The sequence below is a fragment of the Nannospalax galili genome, unplaced genomic scaffold (assembly GCF_000622305.1).
Source record: "Nannospalax galili isolate Female #2095 unplaced genomic scaffold, S.galili_v1.0 scaffold120, whole genome shotgun sequence".
In the NCBI taxonomy this organism is placed as follows: domain Eukaryota; kingdom Metazoa; phylum Chordata; class Mammalia; order Rodentia; family Spalacidae; genus Nannospalax; species Nannospalax galili.
This window is the reverse complement of record NW_008350324.1, coordinates 730,126-751,996: the sequence shown is the minus strand read 5'-3', so window position 1 is coordinate 751,996 and position 21,871 is coordinate 730,126. Positions and strand designations below refer to the sequence as shown.

Genomic DNA, 21,871 nt, shown 5'->3' with positions numbered 1-21,871 from the left:
AAGAGACCCTGTCTCCAACAAGGCAGAAGGCAAGCGTGGACACCCAAGGCTGTCCTCTGATCTCCACAGGTGCACTGTGGCACACAGGTGCCCACACCCATACACACAAACAAGCACACACACACACACACACACACACTGACACATCACACACACACACAAATGCAAAGATAATTTCCAATAGGATTTCAAAGCACAGAGTGAGCTGTTAGGGGGTGGGGCTATCATCCCAGAGAACTGTTATGAGTCCAGGAAGCTAATTTTGCAGCATTTCAGAGAAAAATCACCCACAGAAAGGAAATGTGTGGTTTAAGCAATTTCTGCCAAAGATGTTGGGCTACAAAGAACGCTTAGCAATTCCATAAGGGCCGAGCCCCTGCTAAGATCACTCTGAAACCAGGTTTCTTTCTCTTCTTCCTGAGGTCTCTCCTTTATTCCATGCCTCCTGGTGGGGGTGTGGTGGAGGGAAGAAAGAACCCAGTGGGACCCAGAGCAAGGAGACTGGCAGTTTGCAATGGTTGGAAGGGAGGATGGCTGTCCCTGGAGTCTGAGACTTTCTCCCATGGCTGAGGGTGGCAGCTGGGACTGGATGGGGCACCACTGAGCAAACCCAGGTGCTCATACCTGGATTTAGGGCTCTGCAGGTTCTGGCGGCTGAGGAGCCGGGCGGCTGATACTCGCTTTTTGTGGACGTTAGAGAGACCTGTGGGAAGAGGGAGAACCGTCATCCCAAAAGGTTAAATAGTGACCCACAAAATCTCTAGTCAGCCTGTGTGTATGTGTGTGTGTGTGTGTGTGTGTGTGTGTGTGTGTGTGTGTGTATGTGTAAAGCAGAAGGCAAACTTAGCTGTCTTTCCTCTGATGCTGTCCCTTTTGCTTTTTAAAAATTATTTTATGTGTATGAATGTTTGGCCTGCATGTATGTAAGCCATGCAAAGCCTTCAGAGGCTAGGAGAGGGTATTGGATCTCCTGGAACTGGAATTACGGATGGTTGTTAACCATCATGCAGGTTCTGGGAATCAAACCTGGGTCCTCTAGAAGAACAAGTGTTCTTAACCACTGAGCCATCTCTCCGGCCCCCACACTTTGCTTTTTGTGATAGTGCCTCTCATAGAATCTGGATCTCACTGATTAGCCTAGGCTAGCTGGCCAGCCCTATGATTACAAACGTGCACCACCACATCTGGCTCTTTTTACTTTGGTTCCGGGGATCGAACTCAGATCCTTGTGCCTGCAAGGCAAGGCAAGCCCTTTACCTCCTGACCCATTTCCCCAGCCTCCTTTTCAGTTGCTTCTGGAGTCGGGGGTGGGCAACGGCGGGGTGGGGAGGGGAGGACGACACACGACACAGGACCGGACACGGACACACAGGTGTTAGTGGGCTGGGTGACGTGGTTGTGGATGCAGAACCAAAAGTCAGGGTGAACTAAACTGAGATAAGGATGGTGTGCTGCTTTGTTTTTGTCAGCTTGACACAGACTAGAGTCACTTGCGAGGAGGGATTGAGACTGTCCTGTGGTCTTGTCTGTGAAGCATTTTCTTAATTGTTAATTGATGTAAAAAGGTCTAGTCCGCTGTGGCCCAGGTAAGGCCTGGGCTGCATAAGAAAGGCAGCTGCACATGCCAGGGCGGGCAAGCCAGTAAGTAGCATTCCTCCAGGGACTCTGCTTTTGTTTCTGCCTCCCGTTTCCGCCTTGGCTTCCCTGGGTGATGGGCTGTGAGTTGGGAGTGTAAGCCAAATAAACCCTTCCCTCCCCAAGTTGCTTTTGGTCATTCTTTTATCATAGCAATAGAGAAGCAAATTAGAACAGACGGTTTGAGGGACATGCTGCACAGTTCTAAGTACACATTTCTCTGCTTGTTGGGCAGAAGTACGCCTTGCACATTTCCCAGGGCTTCTCTGGAGGGGGATCAGAGCGATGAAGCACCCTTCGGAGGGGAGATCTCCCGCTCTGCCCTCCCATGGCTACAGAGGCCTCCCAGGAGGGCAACACGAGGCACCTTGGGTAAGTTCTGGAGCTTCCGCCACGTAGGTGAGACGGAACTTGTTCCTCTTCCAGCTGCGATCGTTGCTGATGAGGGAATTGTTTGCCTTCTCAATGTTGACGTCATCCCCCACGCAGAACACATCACAGGCTGCCTGTGGCCCACAGAGAGCTTTCAGTGACCTCTTTCATCCTAGTGGACTCCTCCCCAAAGCTCCACCTCATGGCATGGATGTCTTCCTCCTTCCCTCCCTCTTTATCTCCCTTTTCCCTAACCCCTCCCCTATCTATCCACACACCCACCCACCCATCCATCCACTCACCCATCCGCCCACTCACCCATTCATCCATCCATCCATTGATCTACCCATTCATCTCTCTATTTACTCACCTTCCAACTCACTTTTTCACATCTAATGATCTATCTACCACCTATCTACTCATCCACCAATGATTTATCCATCCATCTAGCCATCCATTCATTTTTTCCATCCATCCATCCATCCATCCATCCATCCATCCATCCATCCATCCATTAATACCTCCAAACATCCATCCACTGAGCCATCTACCCATCAATCTACCAACCCACTTTTCCACTCACCCATCTATCTGTCCATGTATGCACCTACCTAACCTTTCATTCAACCACCCACTCTTACATACACCCATCCATCCATCCACCTCCCCACCTCCCCACTCACCCCTTTATCTACCCATCCAACAACCCACCACCCATTCATCCAACCATCCACACACCCATCTACCCACTCAATCATCCACTCGCCAATCTACTCACATACCCATCCATTCATTCACTCATCTATACACCCACCCACCCACCTATCCATCCACTATCCATTATCTATCCACCATCCATCCATCTATTTGCCATCTATCCATCATCCACCCATCCACCCACTATTCATCCACCATCCACCCCTTCCATCACCCTGCTCTCTGAGCACTGGCTGGAGGACTTTGCCTCTACTTAAGACACAACTCTACAATAACATTTATTCCTAAAGCGAATGTGCACAGACATTTAACATTAAAAACAAAAGTAAATACCATAGAATTTTCTATCCATCTTCCCTAAAAGATTTCAAAAATTATACAAAGGCAGACTATATAAATGGATATAACTTTTCTTTTGTTTCCTTTTTGGTCAAACTCCTTTATTACTTAACATTAATGATCCCAAGAATTATTGCTCAGAACTATTAGTAAAAAAATTTGAGATAAGGTCTGGATATGTTGCCCAAGATGGTCTTGAATGTTTGGGTTTAGTGATTCTCCTGCCTTAGCCTCCCAAGTAGCTGAGACTGTAGGCATGAACAATCAGAATGTTTTTCAATAAAATTAAAACATTTTTCAAAGGTAGCTTTTATCAATATCTGGCTACACAAAGGGAAAAAGTCCCAATATAGGCTACAAGATGGGTGAACCATAACTGCATTATGCTAAGTGAAGGAAGCTAGTCATGAAAGTCCACCTGGCATTTAATTCCATTTATAATAAGTGAACAATTAGTAATATCTCTAGAGACAGCGATTGCTCACGCTGGAGGTGGGATGAGAGACCAGCAGGCTGAGAGGTGAAGGGTCCAGTGACTTTTCACAGCCCTGGATCAGTCAAGGCTGGCTGACTGAGATCATGAATCACACAGTTATCTCAGATGCGAACAAAGCCCTGCCATCCCAGCTCTCTCCAGAAATGCAGAAACAGGCTTAGAGGCTCAGCTTCTCCCACAGAAATCCATAGAGACCCCAGGGTCTCTTTTTTCTACCTGTACCAGCTGAATGACAGAAGGTTGCCCAGGACCTTTCCTCATGGGGCTGCTGGTGAGAGTAGATTCCAGGGCAGCAGACAGAGCAGGCAAAAGTAACAGGGTTGACATTCAATGCCCCCAGGGTGGACAGTTTAATCCCACTTCACATGCAGACCTAAGGCCATGGTTCATTTGTTCTCCCCTGACCTTGTGTCTCCAGGATGGAGACACTCTACGTGGTTCAATATGATCACCAGCAACCCCTGTGGCTGCTGGGCACAGAGAATGTGGGGATGGAGTTTAAATTCTACTCAATTTTTTATTGTACACTGTGTATAGACAGGCTCTGTGAGCCTGTTTATTGATTGTGGTGCTGGGGATCGAATCTGGGCCTCCTTTGCACATGCTAGGCAAGTGCTCTACCACTGAGCTACTCCCAGGCCCTATGATTGTTTATGGACCAGCTCCTTTTGCTCCAGGCAGAATGTTGGATTCTGTGTGGGAAATGTCTGTGATAAGATCACTCAGATTCACTGGAACTGTTTAAAGTATATCATGCTGGATACATGGGGGAGTACCAGGAGTTCTGCCTACTCTCCTCCCTCTTGCTGTCTTCCACTTTCTCCTCCTCTCTTTCCCCTTTCCCGTCCTCTCGGCCTCGCCCCTTCCTCTTATTCTCCCTCCTCCCTTTCTGTCCCTCCTCCCACCTTTCCTCCCTCTTTCCCTTCCTCCTTTCTTATTTCCCTCCTCCCTTCCTTCCTTCCCTGTGCCGGGGACAGAACACTCAGCCCCCCTGCATGCTAGCCAAGCACCCCACCACGGAGCCACACCCCAGCCTCCAGCTCTCCATGGAATGTGAGGCACTGTCTGGATCCTCTGAGACCCACTATACCTTGAAGACCTTTTTGGCCCAGGTCCTGAAAGCCTCCTCCTGCCCGCAGAGCTCATCTCCTTCCCTCATTTTCAGGATTCTCTCCCCTCCCAGCTCCTCCAGAAGGGTGTCCACGGCATGCCCGAAGGCACAGAAGTGGGGGTATGCCCGTGAGCCCAGGCCAAACACCGAGAATCTATGCAGGAGAAAACAGAAGATCTGTGATGGGGGACTGTGTGGCATGGAGGCTGTCTAGTGTCCTGGGCTGAACTGTGTGACCCCGAAATTCGCATGCTGGAGTCTTGAACGCCCATGAAATTTTATGTGGAAATCGGGGCTTTAGGGAGGTGATCAAAGTTAAATGACATTATAAGGGTGGGGCCCTAAGCCAGTACCACTCACAGGGTGTCCCTGTAAGAGGGAGTGATCTCTCTCTCTCTCTCTCTCTCTCTTTCTTTCTCTCTCTCTCGACTAATGAGCTAGCAACAGAAGCCTCCTGGGTCCTGGGAAAACTTCCTTGTTGGACCGTCTTTAATCCTGAGTCCTTGTGATCCCTCTTCTGGGAGGTCACCATCCTCAGGAGAAAGTTCCAATGAATCCTGAGAGTGAAGGAAGAGAAGGGGCTTTGCCATTGCAGGGTGGACTGAGGTGGCTCCAGGGGTCTCACTGGTAGAGCGAGGGTCATCACAGGCCATCCGCTCCTTAGAGCTGCATTCATACCATCACAATCCATCATCCCCTTCTTTCCTAACCCCTTTCCAGGGGCTTCACAGCCTTCCCAAGTCAAGTGTGTATGCAAGGCAGGGTTCTCCCCCATCATCCCTCACTCCAGGGTCTTGCTGGATTGAGTACCATGGGGGTAGGGGCAGTCTGATCTGTGCACAGATATGGTGACCAGTGTGGACTGATTGAAAGATGACAGGAAAGAGCATTTCTGTCAGCCTTAGCCTCATGCAGATGAGTGGGTAAGGTGATCGTCCCCAACTCCTAGTATGTATGTTTACAATGTCTGGCACATTTGACTATCTCTGATACTATTAATTGCTTCTTGTGTTTTTTAACCTTAAAAATTTGTGTGTGTATATGTCTCTGTATGTAAGTATATATGCATGGATGTATGTGGCTGTGCATGCCTGTGTGTATACAAAGGCCAGAAGAGGGGATAGGGTGTCCTTCTCCCTCGATTCCCTATCTATTCCTTGGAGGCAGGGTCAATTCCTTAACCTGGGACTCGAATTTTCTCAGCTAGGCTGAAGCCAGCAAGCCCCAGTAATCCTTCTGCTTCTCCCCACCTCAGAGTTGGGGTCTACATGTTCATGTCCCCCCAATTCCCATGTTGAATGTAATGTGATAGAGGTATGATAGTGCAGAGATTAGTGCCCATCCAAGCGGTTGAAGGGACCAGATGTCTTCCCTTCCATCTCATGAGTACATGTTAGAAGGTGGCTTCTGTGAACCAGGAAGTGGGCCCTCACTGGATGCTGACCTTGGACTTCCCCAGCCTGTAGAACTGTGAGTGGTAAACACTGTTTACAACACTGTTGATGGTCTTCTGTTACAGCAGCTCCAACAGACTCAGACATGTGACTCTCATGCTCACCAGCAAATAATCAGGTGGCTGAGTCACTTCTGGACGGATGGAGGGGCCCACACTATAGCCACAGGGAGACTCACGTTCCCATGACAATCTCTCCACTTATGATTCCAAAGTTCCTATTTTAAACCTGTAAACCAACAGTTGACTAAGTTCTTGCACGTGGGGCAGATAGCAAAGAATTTAGGACTGCAAAGTTGACAGTACTGTGTGGGTATTTGGAAAACAAATGCCTGCATATTTTTAATTGATGAAATAAAAAACATTGTAATCGAGTACAACTATTTTGGTGTATGTATACATGTACATATGCTCACCTGTACGCAGATGTGTATGCACATATGAACATGCGTGTGGAGGCCAGAGGTCAACCTTGGGTGTTGTTCCTCATTATAATCTTGTTTTTTTTTTTGAGACAGGATTGCTCACTGGGACCTGGGGCTCCCTGATGAGGCTAAACTAGTCAGTCAGCAAGCCCCAGGGACCTCCCGTCTCTGCTCTCTAGTGTTAGAATTACAGGTGCATGCCACCATGCCTAGTTTTTTAGATGGTTGATGTGACCAAACTTGGGTCCTCATACTTGCATAGCAGGCACTTTACGGACTGTCTCCATAGCCCCTTGAGTACAATTTTTTAAACTACACATCAAGTAGCAAGACGAACAGGATTAGCTTTGGAGGGGCTAATGTCTTGCCTAACGGGAGTATAAAGGTAACGCCTGCTTGTTTCTGTGTTCAGCTAAAATAATGTACTGATATCAAAACCTGTGAGATGCCCTACCCTGAAATGGAGTCCTGATACAAACTGTGGGCTGTGGCTGATGAAGATGTGGCCATGTGGGGTGTGAGGGTGTTGACATGGTGGCTGGGGTGGTGGGGGCTGTAGTGAGGGGTGGGATGAGAGAATGGGAATGCTCACATTGCTGCCAACCTACAACTTTCCTAAAACATAAAGTGTAGGGCTGGGGAGGCAGTTCAGTGGGCAAAGCATTTGCCACACCTGGCTGAGGACCTGAGTTTGAATCCCCAGAACTCACATAAAGCTGGACACCATAGTGTGTGCTTGTAGTCCCTGCATTGTTATGGCAAGATGAGAGGAGGAGACAGAAAGGCAACAGGGCCAACTATCATGGAGTAGTGATGCCAGCAGAAACCCTTTCTCGAAGGAGTCAGAGAGAGGGGACTCATACCCGAGGTTGTCCTGTGACTTCCACATGTGTGCTGTGGCACATGAACACCTACACAGACACACGAACACTCATGCATGCGCATGCACTCACACACACACACACACATACACACACAAAATGTAAAGAAAAATCTATCAACAGACACTATCGTTCACTGTGTAAGAGCCCTGTGTCCCCTGTTGTCTGTGAGCCTGGCTCTGAACAGCCAGGTCTGCAGGCCTTGCCTGCAGGGCTGCCCATATCAATCTCATCTTGACCATTATCCAGGACACCAAGGCTTAACACCTGTTGGAGACCACTGCCCTCTTTGAACTCTAAAGAAAGCATGCTACATGTGTATGTGCACTACATATGCATGTGCACTACATGTGCAAAGTCCCCTAGCCAACACTGTCTAGGATGGCAGAGCCAGAAAGGTATGTATGCCACGCTGAGGCGGGGCTCTGAAATGCAGTGTCCCTTATGTTTATGTTCAGATTAGACAACAAACAAACTATGCCTTATTTACACCTTTGTGTGAACATCTGCTCTGCACCTTATGGACTGGCCACACTTTGTTGCTAATTGTTTCCTGAGCTTCTGCAGAGAAATGTTCTTTGATCTGCATACGATTTGTTCCTGAATACCTACTCAGAGCACTCTATCCCTGTGAATAAAACCTTGAGAGTTAGAGACTCAGAGCTCTTTGTTCTATGGAAAGTCCCTGAACTTTCTTAACTATTAAGTTGTCTGTGTGTGATATTTTATTGGATATCTCACTGTTCCTGTTTGTGTCCACTGCTATGTAGCCATGCAGGCTGTGGCAAACATCCCCATCTCATTTTCTTTCTTCCCAAACACTCAGTAAACGGAACACACATTGAACCCCCAAATGCTAGTTCTTTTATCCCCTAAAGATTCCCCCCCCCCTCCCCCCGTGAAATCCTCTCACAGAATGGGACTCTGCCTGGGGAAACATGGGGTTTGGGTGGTATTTTTCAAATTGACTGCATAGTTGAGTCCATTTGTAAGACTTAGAAAAAAACACTCCCAAGGCCAATTCTAGCTGTGTGAGTTAGATTGGGCTTGGGTATTACCGTATAGATTGCAAACATCCCTAGGTGATTTTGTTTTTGTTTTTGAGACAGTCTCCTTATGTAGCCTTGAACTTTTGGTCCTCCCAAGGGCTGGGATCACAGGTGTGCACCATGCCTGGGCCAGCCCCAGGTGATTCTGCTGTGCACCTAGGGTTGAGAACCACTGGGTCATCATGACAGGGTGTTCCTAGACACTTCATTCAGTGTAAAATGCATTGCTGGGAAGAGCAGCTCAGAGAGTGGTACCAGGGTACTAATACCCTTCAGCACAAATGGTGGTGAACGTTGGGTGACTCTCTCTGAGAGGGAGTTAGAAGAGGGGGTGTCAGGGGCTGGAGAGATGGCTCAATGGTTAAGAGCGCTGACTGCTCTTACAGAGGACCCAAGTTCAATTTCCAGCACCTACATGGTGGCTAACAACTGTTTGTAACTCCAGTTCCAGGGGAATCAGACGCCCTCTTCTGACCTCCGCTGGCACTGCATGACACAGGTACACTTACATGCAGGCAATACATTCATACACAAAAAATAAAAATAATAAAACATTAAAAAAAGAAGAGGAGATGTTACAGGATGCTTGGGGAGGCCAGGCAGCATGTGCTGGTGAGGGAGGGGTCCCAGCTGGTGTCATGAGGAAGGAAGGAGCATTATTGGGGAGCTTCTCCCACAGAACAAAGAGCCGCCTTGGATCTGAGCCCTGCTCCCCAAGAGCCTCATCTTCCCTGGTCCCCTGAACCTCTGCTTACCTCACGTTGGCCAGGGGTCCGGCACTTTCAAAGTTGTCTCTGAGGTCAGGCCCGTCGCCTGATGACTTGCGAGAGTCAGAGTAGGAGGAGACACTGTTGAATCGGACCTTGTAACTCCTGCCACAGAGGAATGAGAAGCTGTGAATTCTGTCTTGGAGCCCCTCCCTGGGCTAGCACACTCCTTTGGATCGTCATTACTTCCTGGCTCTAGAACCTTCTCTCCTGTATTGAGTGAAGTTATGTCATGCCTCTGGGCTCCTCAGGAATGACTCAGCCTACCTAAGCTCACCACAATGATAGCTGTCTGTCCCTCTCCATGTCACCCTACCCAAAACTTAAAAGGTTTCAGCCTTGCTTGACTTAGGAAGCTTGAGACCCAAAGAGTTAAGATGGTACCTTAATTTGCAGAAGGGACTGCTGTGACTAGAGACCAGGCTTCCTCTTCTCTCAAGTTTTAACATGTACAAAGATCATTGGGGTAGCTTGTTAAAGTGAGGCCTCTGGTTCAGGAGGGGATGGGGTGGGGCCTGAGAACCAGCATTTTTAACAAGCTAAATTGCAGCTAGCTCCCAGACCTATGCTAAGTAGCTGGGAACTAGACCAGGCTCTCTAATATGGTAGTTATTGGCTCCCTGTGACTGATTAACTCCAAAGTTAAATTCACTACAATGAACTGCAGAAAACAATTTCGGTTTCTACTCTAGACGTCCAACAACAGAGGAATGAGGGGCGCGTGGAAGACACAATGGAGTTTTCATCACTCATAAAGGAAAGAGAAACCATGTCGCTTGCAGAAAAATGGATGGAACTGGAGTCTTATAAATTGACTTAGGGGTCTCAGGAAGACAAAAATCTCATGATTTCCCTCATTCGTGATTCCTAGATTTCATAGATACTTAAAATTACATGTGTATATATGACATGAAGTTAGAAATGAAACAGATTAGGGGACAAAGGCGCTAACAGGAGGGGGAGGAGTGAGAAAGAGAAGGGTGGGGGGTATGGGGGACCCTCAGTGGTCATGTGTGGCTAGTGGGTTGCTTTATAGACAGCATAGACAGGACACTGACCTTGTTCTAGAAAATTTCGTAGCAGTGCAGGCCTATCCCTGACAACACTTTCCTTCTGCAGAGTGACATCCTTAGACATGTCAGAGGTTGTAACCACATCTCTAGTAAACATGAATGATAGTCAGTGCTGACAAGTGGTAGAAAGGGCCCTGTTCTCTCTCTCTCTGTGCGTGTGTGTGTGTGTGTGTGTGTGTGTGTGTGTGCATGTGCATTCGTGTAGAGACCAGAGGTCAACCTCAGGTGTTCTTCCTCATGTGCCATTTTTATTATTATTATTTTTTGACACAGGATCTCTCACTGGCCTGGAACTCACCAAAAGACTCATCTGCAGCACTTGAGCCCTAAGGACCTGCCTGTCTTGTTTCCACAGTGCTGGGATTACAAGGACACCATCACGCCTGACTTTCTGTTTTAAAAATACGGGTCTGACGATTGAACTCAGGTTCTCAAGCTCATAAGACAGCACTTTACTGACTGAGCCATCTTCCTTGATCGAGACACTGTTTTTTCTGTTTGGCTGTATTGCATTGTTTCCACAGTCAAGGAAGACCCATATAAGAGGCTTAGGAGACTTGATACAAAAAAAAAAAAACAAAACAAAAAGTCTCCTGTTTTCCTCTAGAAGTTTTGCTTTTAGACAAGACAAAAACAAACAAAAACAAAGGTTGGAGTGATGGCTCGGTGGTTATGAGCACTTGCTGCTCTTGCAGTGGACTGGAAGCCAGCTCACAGCTGCTTGTAATTCCAGCTCCAGGGAATCTCACACCCTCTGCTGGCCTCCATGGGCACTTCACTCATGTGTACAAACCCACACACAGACGCACCCACACAACTAAAAATAAAATAAATCCTAAAAAATCCCAAACCAAAACAACAAAGTCATTAATACCCAACAAATAAACAAACATCCCAAAACTTCCCCCAAAACTCCTCTAAATGAAGACACAATCTTAACAATTTGAATGTGAGAGAGAGAGGGAGAGAGAGAGAACAATAAAAAAAGAACTTGCACATTCTGGCAGTAGGGTTTCTGGGCTGGATGCTTTTCAAAGTTTTCACTTTAGCAACAAAGTTCTAAATATATGGATGTGTATTTTCTGCCCCAAAATAGTCTCACATTGAGTCACTTCTCCAAATCTGTCATGCAGCATACTGGGGGGGTGGCTGTGTTGTTAGCGGGGGAGGCACAGTGGATGGTTGTGAGGTAAAAATACCAGCACGTGTACTGTATGAGGCTTGAGGTTTCTGCAGTTTCTTTCCTTGTTATTAATTTCCTCTGTCCTCAGCCCCAGAAATGCGCAGGGCAGAGATAATTTCTCCCCATTTGGCAGATGAGGAAGACTGAGGCCCACAGAGGTTAAGGTCATTGAATGAGTTAGTGGTGCAGCCTGCATTAGAATTCAGGTCTTGTGACCTGCATGTGGCCAGGGATGTCCTAACCCTGGGCATGCATCACACACATGCACTTGTACATGTATGCATACACACACATACACATGCACACACATTAGCACACATACACGCATGCATGCGTGCATGAATGCTCTCTACCTGCGCTGGCTGTCTTGGGCAGCAGCCAGACCATGGGCTTCAGAGTCAGCATGGGGAAGGGAAGGCCCTTTACGGGGAAAGAAACGCAAGGGTTCCGGGTACCTAGAGGGGAGAACGGATGGTGCCCTATCTCTCCCTGAAGAGGGGTGAGGGGGAACCTGCTGGGAAACCAATGAGCGTGGTTGGAAAGGAGAGGGATGGGGAGGGTGAAGGCCAAAATGCTGGAGCTGGGTGTGGAGCTGAGGCCTGACCATGGGTGCTTGTGATCCTGTCCCCTGGGCCTCTAGCACAAGTGGGTTTGCCAATGTGTGCTTAGTAAAAACCATGAGTGAGTTTCTGAAACTCCAGCTAAGCAGGTCTCAGATGCACATTTTAAGTCACAGGGATCCTCTGTTGGAGGAAACCCTTTGAGACCTCCTCAAAGGATGTTCAGGAGCCACACCCTGCCTGTGTTCTGCACTCTGTGGAGAGTGCTACAGGGCGCTGGAGGGTGTCGTGGCTTCTCAGAGATGGATCTGAGTACAGATGTTTATACCTTGTGACATGCCTTTAGCATCCAGCCTCATGTAAGATGCAGTTCCTCAGAGAACATATGTGAACTATATGTGTCTGCCTTATGAGAAATTTTCTTGACTCTTTGAACTTGACCTGCCCACTGGCTACATGTCCACTGTGAGCTTCAGAAAAGTTCTAAGGTGAGCATGGCTTCCACTAACTCCCAACGTGGGTTTCAAAGGGAGAGAGTGAAAACTAATATTTTCCATGGCAGGCACTCTCCTGTTTTCTCATTTGATTCTTACTGAGGTAGACAGTATAATCTCTGATAGAAAAATTATAAGTACAGGGAAAGGAAGTGATGAAGTCAGAGGCCAGAGCATCAGCCGCCGTGGAGCCCACACCACCACCAACTAAAATCCATCTCCAAAGGACTGGGTGCCAACCATTGCCCAGCCCTAATATAAACCCTAGGGCTCAAGATATGCTTTTCAGCAATCCCTGAGGGTTTCATGTGACATTGGAGGGTCATTCACTTACTTCCGTTCCTCCTGGACAGAGTTAGGATGTCTCATTTCCATCAAAGCACAGCCAAATTTCTAGAAGCAATTAGGGAAATGTGAAGAATGTATTAGTAAATCTGAATGAGGGGTGGGTACAGGGTCTGGGTCCCTAGGTGGTAAAAGAGGAGCCTGAGGGGTTGAGGGGCAGCAATGCCCAACTGCAGTTTTCTGTTGTGGCCTTCCCTGTATAAAAATATCACCCCCATGACTGAGTAAGGTACACTAGCCTCAGGATCGGAGCACCCTTTCTAAACATATAGCTCACTTAGGGGATTTAGGCCCTAACCAGGAAACACCAATAGACAGAGCATGCTATTGTCCTGTCTGCCTAAGTTGGATTAAGTCAAAGTCCTGGCCTCTGAGAGGGCTCGCCTCTGAGTAGCAGGTATGTGGAGAGGTCCCAGCTGTGGCTCCTTCCTCCTGGGGATAGGGGAAGCCCCTCTCACCTCTCCATTCTCTGGGGGGTCTCCATTGCCAAAGGTGCTGGTCACCACCAGGACCAGGGCTTCGTGCTCCAAGTGGACAATGTCATACTCTTCCATGGACATTGCCTGGGGGGGGGGAAGAGGTGAGTGGGGACTAGGAGACATCAGAAAGTCATGAAGGGAGAGAAAGAAGAGGCTGAGTTGTCCCAAGCCATCTCCTTGATGGGGACCCAATGGTCTGGGTGGGCAGTATTCGAGCAATGAAGGCTTCTCATGGCACGGTGTCTTGTTAGACCTGAAGGATTATGGGAATCTGGGACTCTGTTCCAATGGGGTAGCTGTCAGGAGAGTTTTTTTTAGACAGGGCCTCACTATGTAGCCCTGACTGATCTGAACTTGCTATGTAGACCAGGCTGGCTTGAACTTAGAGATCTTCCTGCCTCTGTCTCCTAAATGCTGGGATTAAAGGCATGCTGACACCACACCTGGAGAGTTGATCTTTATGGAGATGCTTGGACATTTTTACATGTGTATGTGTGTGTGTGGTGTGCATGTATGTTTATATGTATGGTGGTATGTGTATACATGTGTAGTGTGTATGCATGTTCATGCATGTGCATGTATTTGAAGGCCACAGCTCGACATTGAGTGCCTTCCTTGATTGCTCTCCACTTTATTTTCTGAGGCAGAGTCTCCCTCTCTCACTTGAATCCAGAGCTCACTTACTTGGTTAGTCTATCTATCTTGCTTGCTCTGGGGGTCCCATCTCTGCTTCCACATGCTGGGATTGTAGATGGGCTGTTATGCCCACCTGGCATTTATATGGCCTGGGATCTAAATTCTGGTCCTCACAGTGGTAAGTGCTTTAACCACTGAGCCATGTCCCCAGCCCTGGACCTTTGGACTTCTCATGCCCACCTGATCTTGGAGTCTTTCTGACCATGGTGAGGCTAGGAGTGACCTGGCAGCATCTGAATTGGCTTGCTCAATCTTTTCTCTGATCTAGCCTTCAGCACTGCAGAGCCCCTGAGCTGCTTGAGGCTGAGATGCCCACATCAGGGAAAGATGGTGGCCTGTACTTTAGCATCATTTGGATATTATGAGGAACTCCTGTCTTCCAAGATGCTCCATGAGAACAAGTGACCCATGGTTAGATACATTTGGGAAAAGTTTATGGCTTATTGTTTCCTCTTGAAAACCTAACACATATTCATAGATTAAAGGCTCTGACAAGTCCTGCATCAGTGAACTGCATGGAATCATGTTTAACGCAGTTTCCCACACTGACCCCATCATGGATTCTAACCAATCCATTTACATTTTGTTATAGAGATGGGGTTTCATGTGTATTCCTGGATTCCTGGGAGCGAAGACACCATGTAAGCAAATGTAAGCAAATGTGTGTGTGTGTGTGTGTGTGTGTGTGTGTGTGTGTGTGTGTGCATGGTTGACCATCCTTGGGGGCACTTTTATCCACAGTGCAATGGTTAGTCTTATCCACTGACCTCCTGCTCCCCCTTTCCTGATTTCATTTACCAGAGGGGCCGGGCAGCTGGCACTGGCTCCACTTACCTTGGCATCAAAGGCGTGCTTGAAGATCTCACACAAAGTCTTGGCATAGGCTTGTGATTTGCCGGTTTCTGTGGCATAGAGAATGGTTGCTTTGACCCTCTTTGCCATGGCCTGGCCCATCAGCTTGGCTGAGAACTTGACGGCTCTGTGGGGGAGCAGATGGAGAGAAATGAGAAAAAGAAAAGGGACATATGAAGGCAGAACCACGGTCCATGAGACAGGACTAGAGAGCGTTTACTCTTGATCATCAATTGCTCCCAGGAGCCCCTGAGGGACACGCAGCTCTCCCAGAGTTCAGAACCACATTGACCTGTTCATAAAATCCCCAAGTTGGTGGCTTGGTTATTTGAATAATTGTTCCCAGTCTGAGAACCTTGCTTGGCCAAACATTGCCTTGAAGGATGTCCATTCATGTATGAAATATTTGTCAAACGCCTACCAGTGTGCCAAGCATGACAACAGAGGAACCCAGAGGCTCTAGCTTGGGGACAAGCAGGTACTGTATTCCTGTGCATGTGTGTGTGGTTGGGAAATAGATTTTATATAGTAGACTAATCCCCAATAATTTCTAGGCTCTGAGGTAGAAGGACTATAGAGTTCTTTCTTTCTTTCTTTTGTGTGTATGTATATGTATGGACATGTATGCACGCCACAGCACATGTGTGGAGGTCAGAGGACAACCTGTGGGAGTCAGTTCCCTCTTTCTGGCATATGAGTCCTGGAGATCAAAATTCAGGTCATCAGGATTGGCAGTAAGCACTTCTACCCACCGAGCCATCTTGCCTGCCTAACTTCAGTGGTTTTAACATTTACAAATGCAGGGCCAGACTAGTTTATTTAGCAATACACACCCAAAGTTTTTCATGGAGTCTGGTACCTGATAGACAATCTGTCCATAATATTTAGATTGATATCAAACACCTATCAAAAGAAGCGATGAATTTTAAAAGATGCTGCTTCTGAGCGGGAGGACGTTTAATATCGAGTGTGGCCTCTCTAGTAGGAGAGCCTGAAACCAGGGAAAAGGCAGGTCAGGGCTGGCAGACAGACACAGACTTGGATATACCTAGGCTCAACCCGAACTCTTTCCCCAGTTCTTACTAGGAATCTCCACGTAGACAAATTACTATATCCCACCTGGGGCTTATTCACGGTAACTTTATCATTTTTTAAAATTGGGAAAACCACCCACGCTGCAGGAAGGCTCTGAGCTCAGGGGAGGAACCTGAGAGGAATAAAAGTTGCCTGGAGGGTTCCCTTGGAAGGCTAGCAGTATAAAGCGCATCTATAATTAACTCACATTGTTTCCACCCTGAACTTAATAGCGCAATTAATGTTTTACATTTCCCTCTGCCTTCCTTTCCTGGAGCCCCCAACTGAACTGTAGCCAAAGGTTGTTCTTGCTGAGAATGTTCTGCGTACTCTGTAAAGCAAAGAGGTGGCTGGCAAGCTCATATTGGCTGGAGGTTGGGGGAAGGAGGGAGGAAGGGAGGGAGGGAGTGAGGGAGTGAGGGAGAGAGGGGGAAGGAGAGAGACAGAGACAAAGACTATCTTCAAGGGGTCAAGTTCATGGGGCCTGGTCCTCCAAGATAGACATTGTATCCCAAGGTAGACTGGGGTTCCCAGTGTAAATGGCACCTGCTGCACACCTAGGTGCCACACAGAGAGAGTTCTGGAATCTGGGGGCTGGTCACAAGCTATCTCAGTTTGTAAAAATGTGTGTTCTGCCAAGCAGGGGTCCCCGCTGAGTGGATCAGTGGGGTTTTCTTTCTTGGGTAAAAAGCTGGTGACTCCATTAAATCATCTTGGTGGGCCACACCTTTCATGCCAAGTTGACCCTGCCTAGAAAAAGATATCTCGATGTCTTGGTCCATCGCCTCCCGTTCACTTAAGCTTAATTATCAATTATATATATATATTCATATATATATATATCAAATATATATGCTCCCAAGTGTCCCAGAACTTAAGAAGCTAAAGGACCATGTGATAGAAGTGGAGGGATTCATTTATGTCCTGTTCTCTCTGATTTTAGTCCAAGCTGACTGCTGATTATTTGAGGGTTTGAAAGTTTCTTTCTTTTTTCGTTTACTATTTTTATTTTATGTGTATGAGTGTATTGCCTGCATGTACGTGAGTGCACCCGTATTGTGCAATGCTGTGGAGGTCAGAAAAGGGTTTTGGATTCCCCTGGAACTGGAGTTAAAGATGGTTTGTAGTCGCCATGTGGGCGCTGGGAATTGAACCCAGGTCCTCTGCAAGAGCAGTCAGTGCTCTTAAGCACTGAGCCATCTCTCCAGCCCCCCAATAATAATATTTTTAAAGACAGGGTATTGTTATGTAGCCCAAGAAGACCTTGAACTTAAAAAAAATAGACTTTAAAACTTTTGCTTTACAATTAATTAATCTGCATGTGTTGTGTGTGTGTGTGTATGTGTGTGCACGCGCGCACGTGTGTGCATGCTTGTATGAGTTTTATGTGTACCATGTGTATGCACGAGCTTACAGAGGCCAGAGAGGGCACTGGATCTTCCAGAACTGGAGCTACGGGTGGTTGTAAGTCTCCATGTGGGTGTTGGAAACCAAACCTGGGTCTTCTTCAAGAGCACTAAGCACTCTTTTACCACTGAGTCATTTCTCTGGCTCCTATTATTACTATTATTTTTTCCTTTTAATTACCTGTATGTTTATGTCTGGGTGAGGGTATGTGCATGTCGGAGACCATAAGTGGGTGTTGGATCCCCTGGAGTTGGAGTTACAGGCATTTGTGAGCAGTATGCGCGCTCAACCTCTGAGCCATCCCTTCAGTCCCTTGGCTTTGACCCCTTCATCCTCCTGACTTGGTTTCTAATCCTAGGTGTCCTCTGCTAGTCCTGGCTGGCTAACCCTCATTCATCTCATTCTTCAGCTCAACTGCTTCCACCTTGGGGAAGCCCCTCCTAACTTTCCAAACTTGGTGGTGTCTATTTTATGGTGCCCTGAACCACGCTGCAGTGCACCTGCCACAGTTGTAGTGCTTACTGCATTCATGTGGCCAATGAAAGCTGTGAGATTCCCAAGACTAGGAACCACATTTGCCTGGCTCCCCGTGACATCCCTGGAACCCTGTACAGGGAATGTGCGTGGTGTTTATGTGGTGGCTGAATGAATGAATGAGCATGAAATCAGACATGAGTGCTTTCTGGGTAGTGGGTCCTGGAGTTGACTCACCCCAAATCCTTTCTACCCTGGACTCAGGATGCCTGTTGAAACTGGCCATTGTGGGAAGATTTACACCATGGGAACTGGTGAATGTTACAAACTAGCCACACTGTCACCATTCCTATTGCCGGTTCACCAACATACCAGCACTGCCAGCAGGTGCATTTAGAAAACCAGGACAAGGACAAGGACAGCTAGGCTGAGAAGAGCCGGCCATCATCCACATTCCAGGTGCAGTTAGAAAACACATATGGGAGCAGAAATGTGGGGCAGGGAGTAGCACCTGCCTGGCCTCCCCCTGCCCCAGACACTCTCAGTTTGTGGGTGTATCCCTCCATCCCCCAGTGCAGGGCACTCACTCCGCTAGTTTCTTGAAGCCGATGGCTCGCCGCTTTGTGGGGGTCCCGTTGGTGCCCTTCCACACGTGGGTGTTCCATGGATCAGGCTGGGAAGAGAAACAACTGATCACATACTGATCACAGCCCGAGGGGCTTCAGTCCCACCTGGAGATACCGGGGGCTCCCTCAGTCCCACAAGATTGGGATGCAGCTGGGGTGGCCACAGGTGTTCCACACAGGGTGATGGGTGCAGCCTCCCTGCATTGTCCCATTGGCTATTCCTGCTCAGTCCCTTCAAACTCTGGGGTTTTTTTGTTTTAGTTTTTGTTTTTTTTTTTTGAGGCAGGGTCTCTCTGTAGCCCCAGCTGACCCAGAACTTGCTATATAGACTTGGCAGGCCTTGATCTCACAGAGATCCATCTGCCTCTACCTTCCCCCCAATCACCCAGTGCTGAGATTAAAGGCATGCACCATGACTCAGTCAAACTCTGGGTTTTGTTTTAGAGCTAGGGTCTGGCTATGCAGCCCAGGCCGACTTTAACTTGCCATCCTTCAGTCTCAGCCCTCCTGAGTTCTGGGATTCTAGGTGTGTGCCACCATGCCCAGCTCAGACTCTTCCTGGGTGAGTATGCCTTTCTTCTTCCTGGATGCCCATTTCCTGACTGTGTGAGTCTTGTAAACTATTGGACACGTGTGCATCCACAGCGCTGGCCCAAATGCAGATGGGATCTGCGGGTTGGGAAGACTTGGCCCAGGATGAGGTGGGGCAGGACCTGGTATTCGAAGGATGGGGTGAGTCGATAGTTGAGCATCTCCTGGTGGAAGACAGGAGTGATGCTGCCTGACATGGGGGGCACGATCCACACCCAGTCGGCCGGACAGCCCCCTCGGCAGCGATATTCATTCTCCATGTGCTTGATGAAGGACTCAGTAGCTGAGTGATGGTCAACGATGGTCACCTTGTCACTCTGCAGAAGAAGAGGGAACAAGGAGCCAGAGGGGAAGGATGGTGTGAGGAGTGGGACCCTCTCTGTAGAGTCTCCCAAAAGGCTGCCTTGGAGATGAGTCTAAGCACAAAGCTCATTAAGTCTTTGTAGGAGAAAGGCTCTGCTTGCTCCCAGTGTGTCTGTAAGGCTTTTCTTGTCAATCTATTTTTAAAAATAATATTTAATTGATTCTTTGAAAATGTCATACAGTGTATTTTTATCGTATTCAGGCCCCCTCACTCAGAACCCCTCCCCCATGTCCTCTCAGATTCAGTGACCTTCCTACCCTCCTTACTTCCTGTCTTCTATTCTTTTATTTTTAAGGTCTATTGAATCTAATTTGTGTTCCCCAAATGCTCTTGAGTGTAAGTCCAACCCTGAGAGCCTGCGGTCAACCTACCTGGTATAATCCTTAAAGAAAACTGACTCTCCCTCTTCCTGAAGCTATCACTTGCCAATAGATCCTCAGCTAGGGCTGGGGCTTCTCGCCCACCTCCCCCCTCCGTACTGGGTTTTTGTCTGGCTTGGCCTTGCACAGGTCTTGTGCATGCTGTCACAAGTGCTGTGAGTTCATATGTTCAGCTGCCGTGTTTTGCCGGAAAACATGGTTTCCTTTTATTCATTCAGCCCCTCTGACTCTTACAATCATTCCAGTCCCTTCCTCTCAAGGCTCAGGGATCATTTCTTGTCAATCATATCTGTCTTCCTCCTTAATTGGAAGGAGGATCCTCAGGCAGTAGCTAGCTGGACTCACATGTTTGCTTTGTTTTCCTTATGTTTATTTATCTAATATTTTAATTATCTTCTATAACATTTATAGAAATGAAATAAAAATTCCTTTAACTTACAAAGTTTAAAAATATTTACTTATTATGAGTGTATTGCCTGCATGTGTGTAAGTGCACCCATGTTATGAAGTGCCCATGGAGGTCAGAAGAGTATGTTGGATCCCCTGGAACTGGAGTTACTGATGGTTGTTAGCCACCATAAGGGTGCTGGGAATTGAACCCAGCTCCTCTGCAAGAACAGCCAGTGCTCTTAATCTCTGAGCCATCTCTCCAGGCCCCTAATTTACAAAGTTTTAAGGTAATAAGGATCAGTTGATTAAAGATCAAAAGAGTAAGTCAGCACTGAGGTGGGCAGACTGTATGTGTGGCTCAGGCTGGGGCTGACATTCAGGTTCACAGGTTGTCAATAGATGAGGTCCCTATTCCTCCTTCCCAGCCCTCATTTCATCTATATCCTGGGTGTTTCCATCAGGGACATGAGACATGGGCCATCATTTGAACAATTCCCTAAATATCCCTGGGAGGTAGCCTCTTCCTCCACCCTCACCACAGATCTCTGCCCTATGATGTTCCTTGGGGGGGTGCTTTATTCATGTCCACCATGGTTTGATTTAACATGCTCATCTTCTGCTCAGACTGAGCAGCCCCCCTCACCAGGCAGATCTTGTTTTTTCTAGTCCCCAGAGTGACTGCAGAGAATCTGGTTTATACCTGTTATTCTGGTATAATTATTAGTTCAAAAGCATGATGGCCTAAGTAACTTATTTTCTATTCATTCTCCTATAATACTGCTTCCCAGGGGTCTATAGTGTTCTGAGCATGGGGATGAGTGTCATCCACCACTGTGGTGTGATAGTGTAAGTCTCTAAGGGATGGCAAGGCAGAGCTACCTGTCATCACAACTCTAAAGAATCCAAAGACACAGGTCTGGACCTTCTTTCCTGATCTTTGCATCAAATGTTCATCCCACCAAGGCCAGAAGGCATGTGGACAGAAAGTAGGTCACACTGGAGGATAGACGTGCCCAAAGGTGAATATTTTGGGGGGGTGTTCGTGTGTGTGTGTGTGTGTGTGTGTGTGTGTGTGTAAGTCAGAGGACAACCTTGGGTGTTCTCAGGTACCTTCGACTTTTTGAGACAGGGTACCTCATTGTCCTGGAACTTTGCCAGCTAAGACTGGCTGACCCCTGAGTTTCCAGGGATCTGCCTGACTCTGCCTCCTATCTTTGCATTGCTGGGATTACAAGCATGTGCCATTGTGTCGTTCTGGCTTTTTATGTGGAATTTGGGGGTCAAACTCAGGTCCTCATGCATGTGAAGCAAGCGCATTATTGACCATTGCCCCAGCCCCCCACAAAGTGGATTTTTCTAGCCAGGTCTCTTGACCCTCTGTGCAGAAGACTCTCTGGGAGATTTTCTCCCCTCTCCCTTCTGAGGCTTGACCTTGGCAATGAGGCCCCAGGACTACCTGGAAGCTGTATAGAACAGCAATGTTGATCTCCACCAGCGCCTGGTCCTTCCATAGTGAGGACGTCTTCCGCATGTCCAAGTTCATTTTTTTGGCTACTTCCTGGAAGAAGGAAGAAGATGAAGACTCACAGGCTGGGCACTGAACCAGACAGAAGACAGTGGGCATCATGAATGGATTCT

At 47.7% G+C, this 21,871-nt stretch overlaps 1 protein-coding gene across 2 annotated transcripts in view; it reads right to left on the bottom strand.

The window, feature by feature from the left end:
- The window catches only part of Nos1 (nitric oxide synthase 1), a 129,728-nt gene that overhangs the window by 33,270 nt on the left and 74,587 nt on the right, over positions 1 to 21,871 (bottom strand). Inside the window, exons 11-21 of one of the 2 annotated variants that reach the window (XM_008847449.1) lie at positions 21,690 to 21,791; positions 19,222 to 19,416; positions 18,470 to 18,555; positions 14,910 to 15,054; positions 13,359 to 13,463; positions 12,890 to 12,948; positions 11,855 to 11,956; positions 9,234 to 9,350; positions 4,650 to 4,824; positions 2,003 to 2,141; positions 625 to 703 (exon numbers count right to left, since the gene is read on the bottom strand). In XM_008847449.1, coding sequence (XP_008845671.1) covers positions 625 to 703; positions 2,003 to 2,141; positions 4,650 to 4,824; positions 9,234 to 9,350; positions 11,855 to 11,956; positions 12,890 to 12,948; positions 13,359 to 13,463; positions 14,910 to 15,054; positions 18,470 to 18,555; positions 19,222 to 19,416; positions 21,690 to 21,791 — 1,304 coding nt within the window. The remainder of the gene's footprint in view (positions 1 to 624; positions 704 to 2,002; positions 2,142 to 4,649; positions 4,825 to 9,233; positions 9,351 to 11,854; positions 11,957 to 12,889; positions 12,949 to 13,358; positions 13,464 to 14,909; positions 15,055 to 18,469; positions 18,556 to 19,221; positions 19,417 to 21,689; positions 21,792 to 21,871) is intronic. The other variant, XM_017801765.1, reaches the window with a different exon arrangement.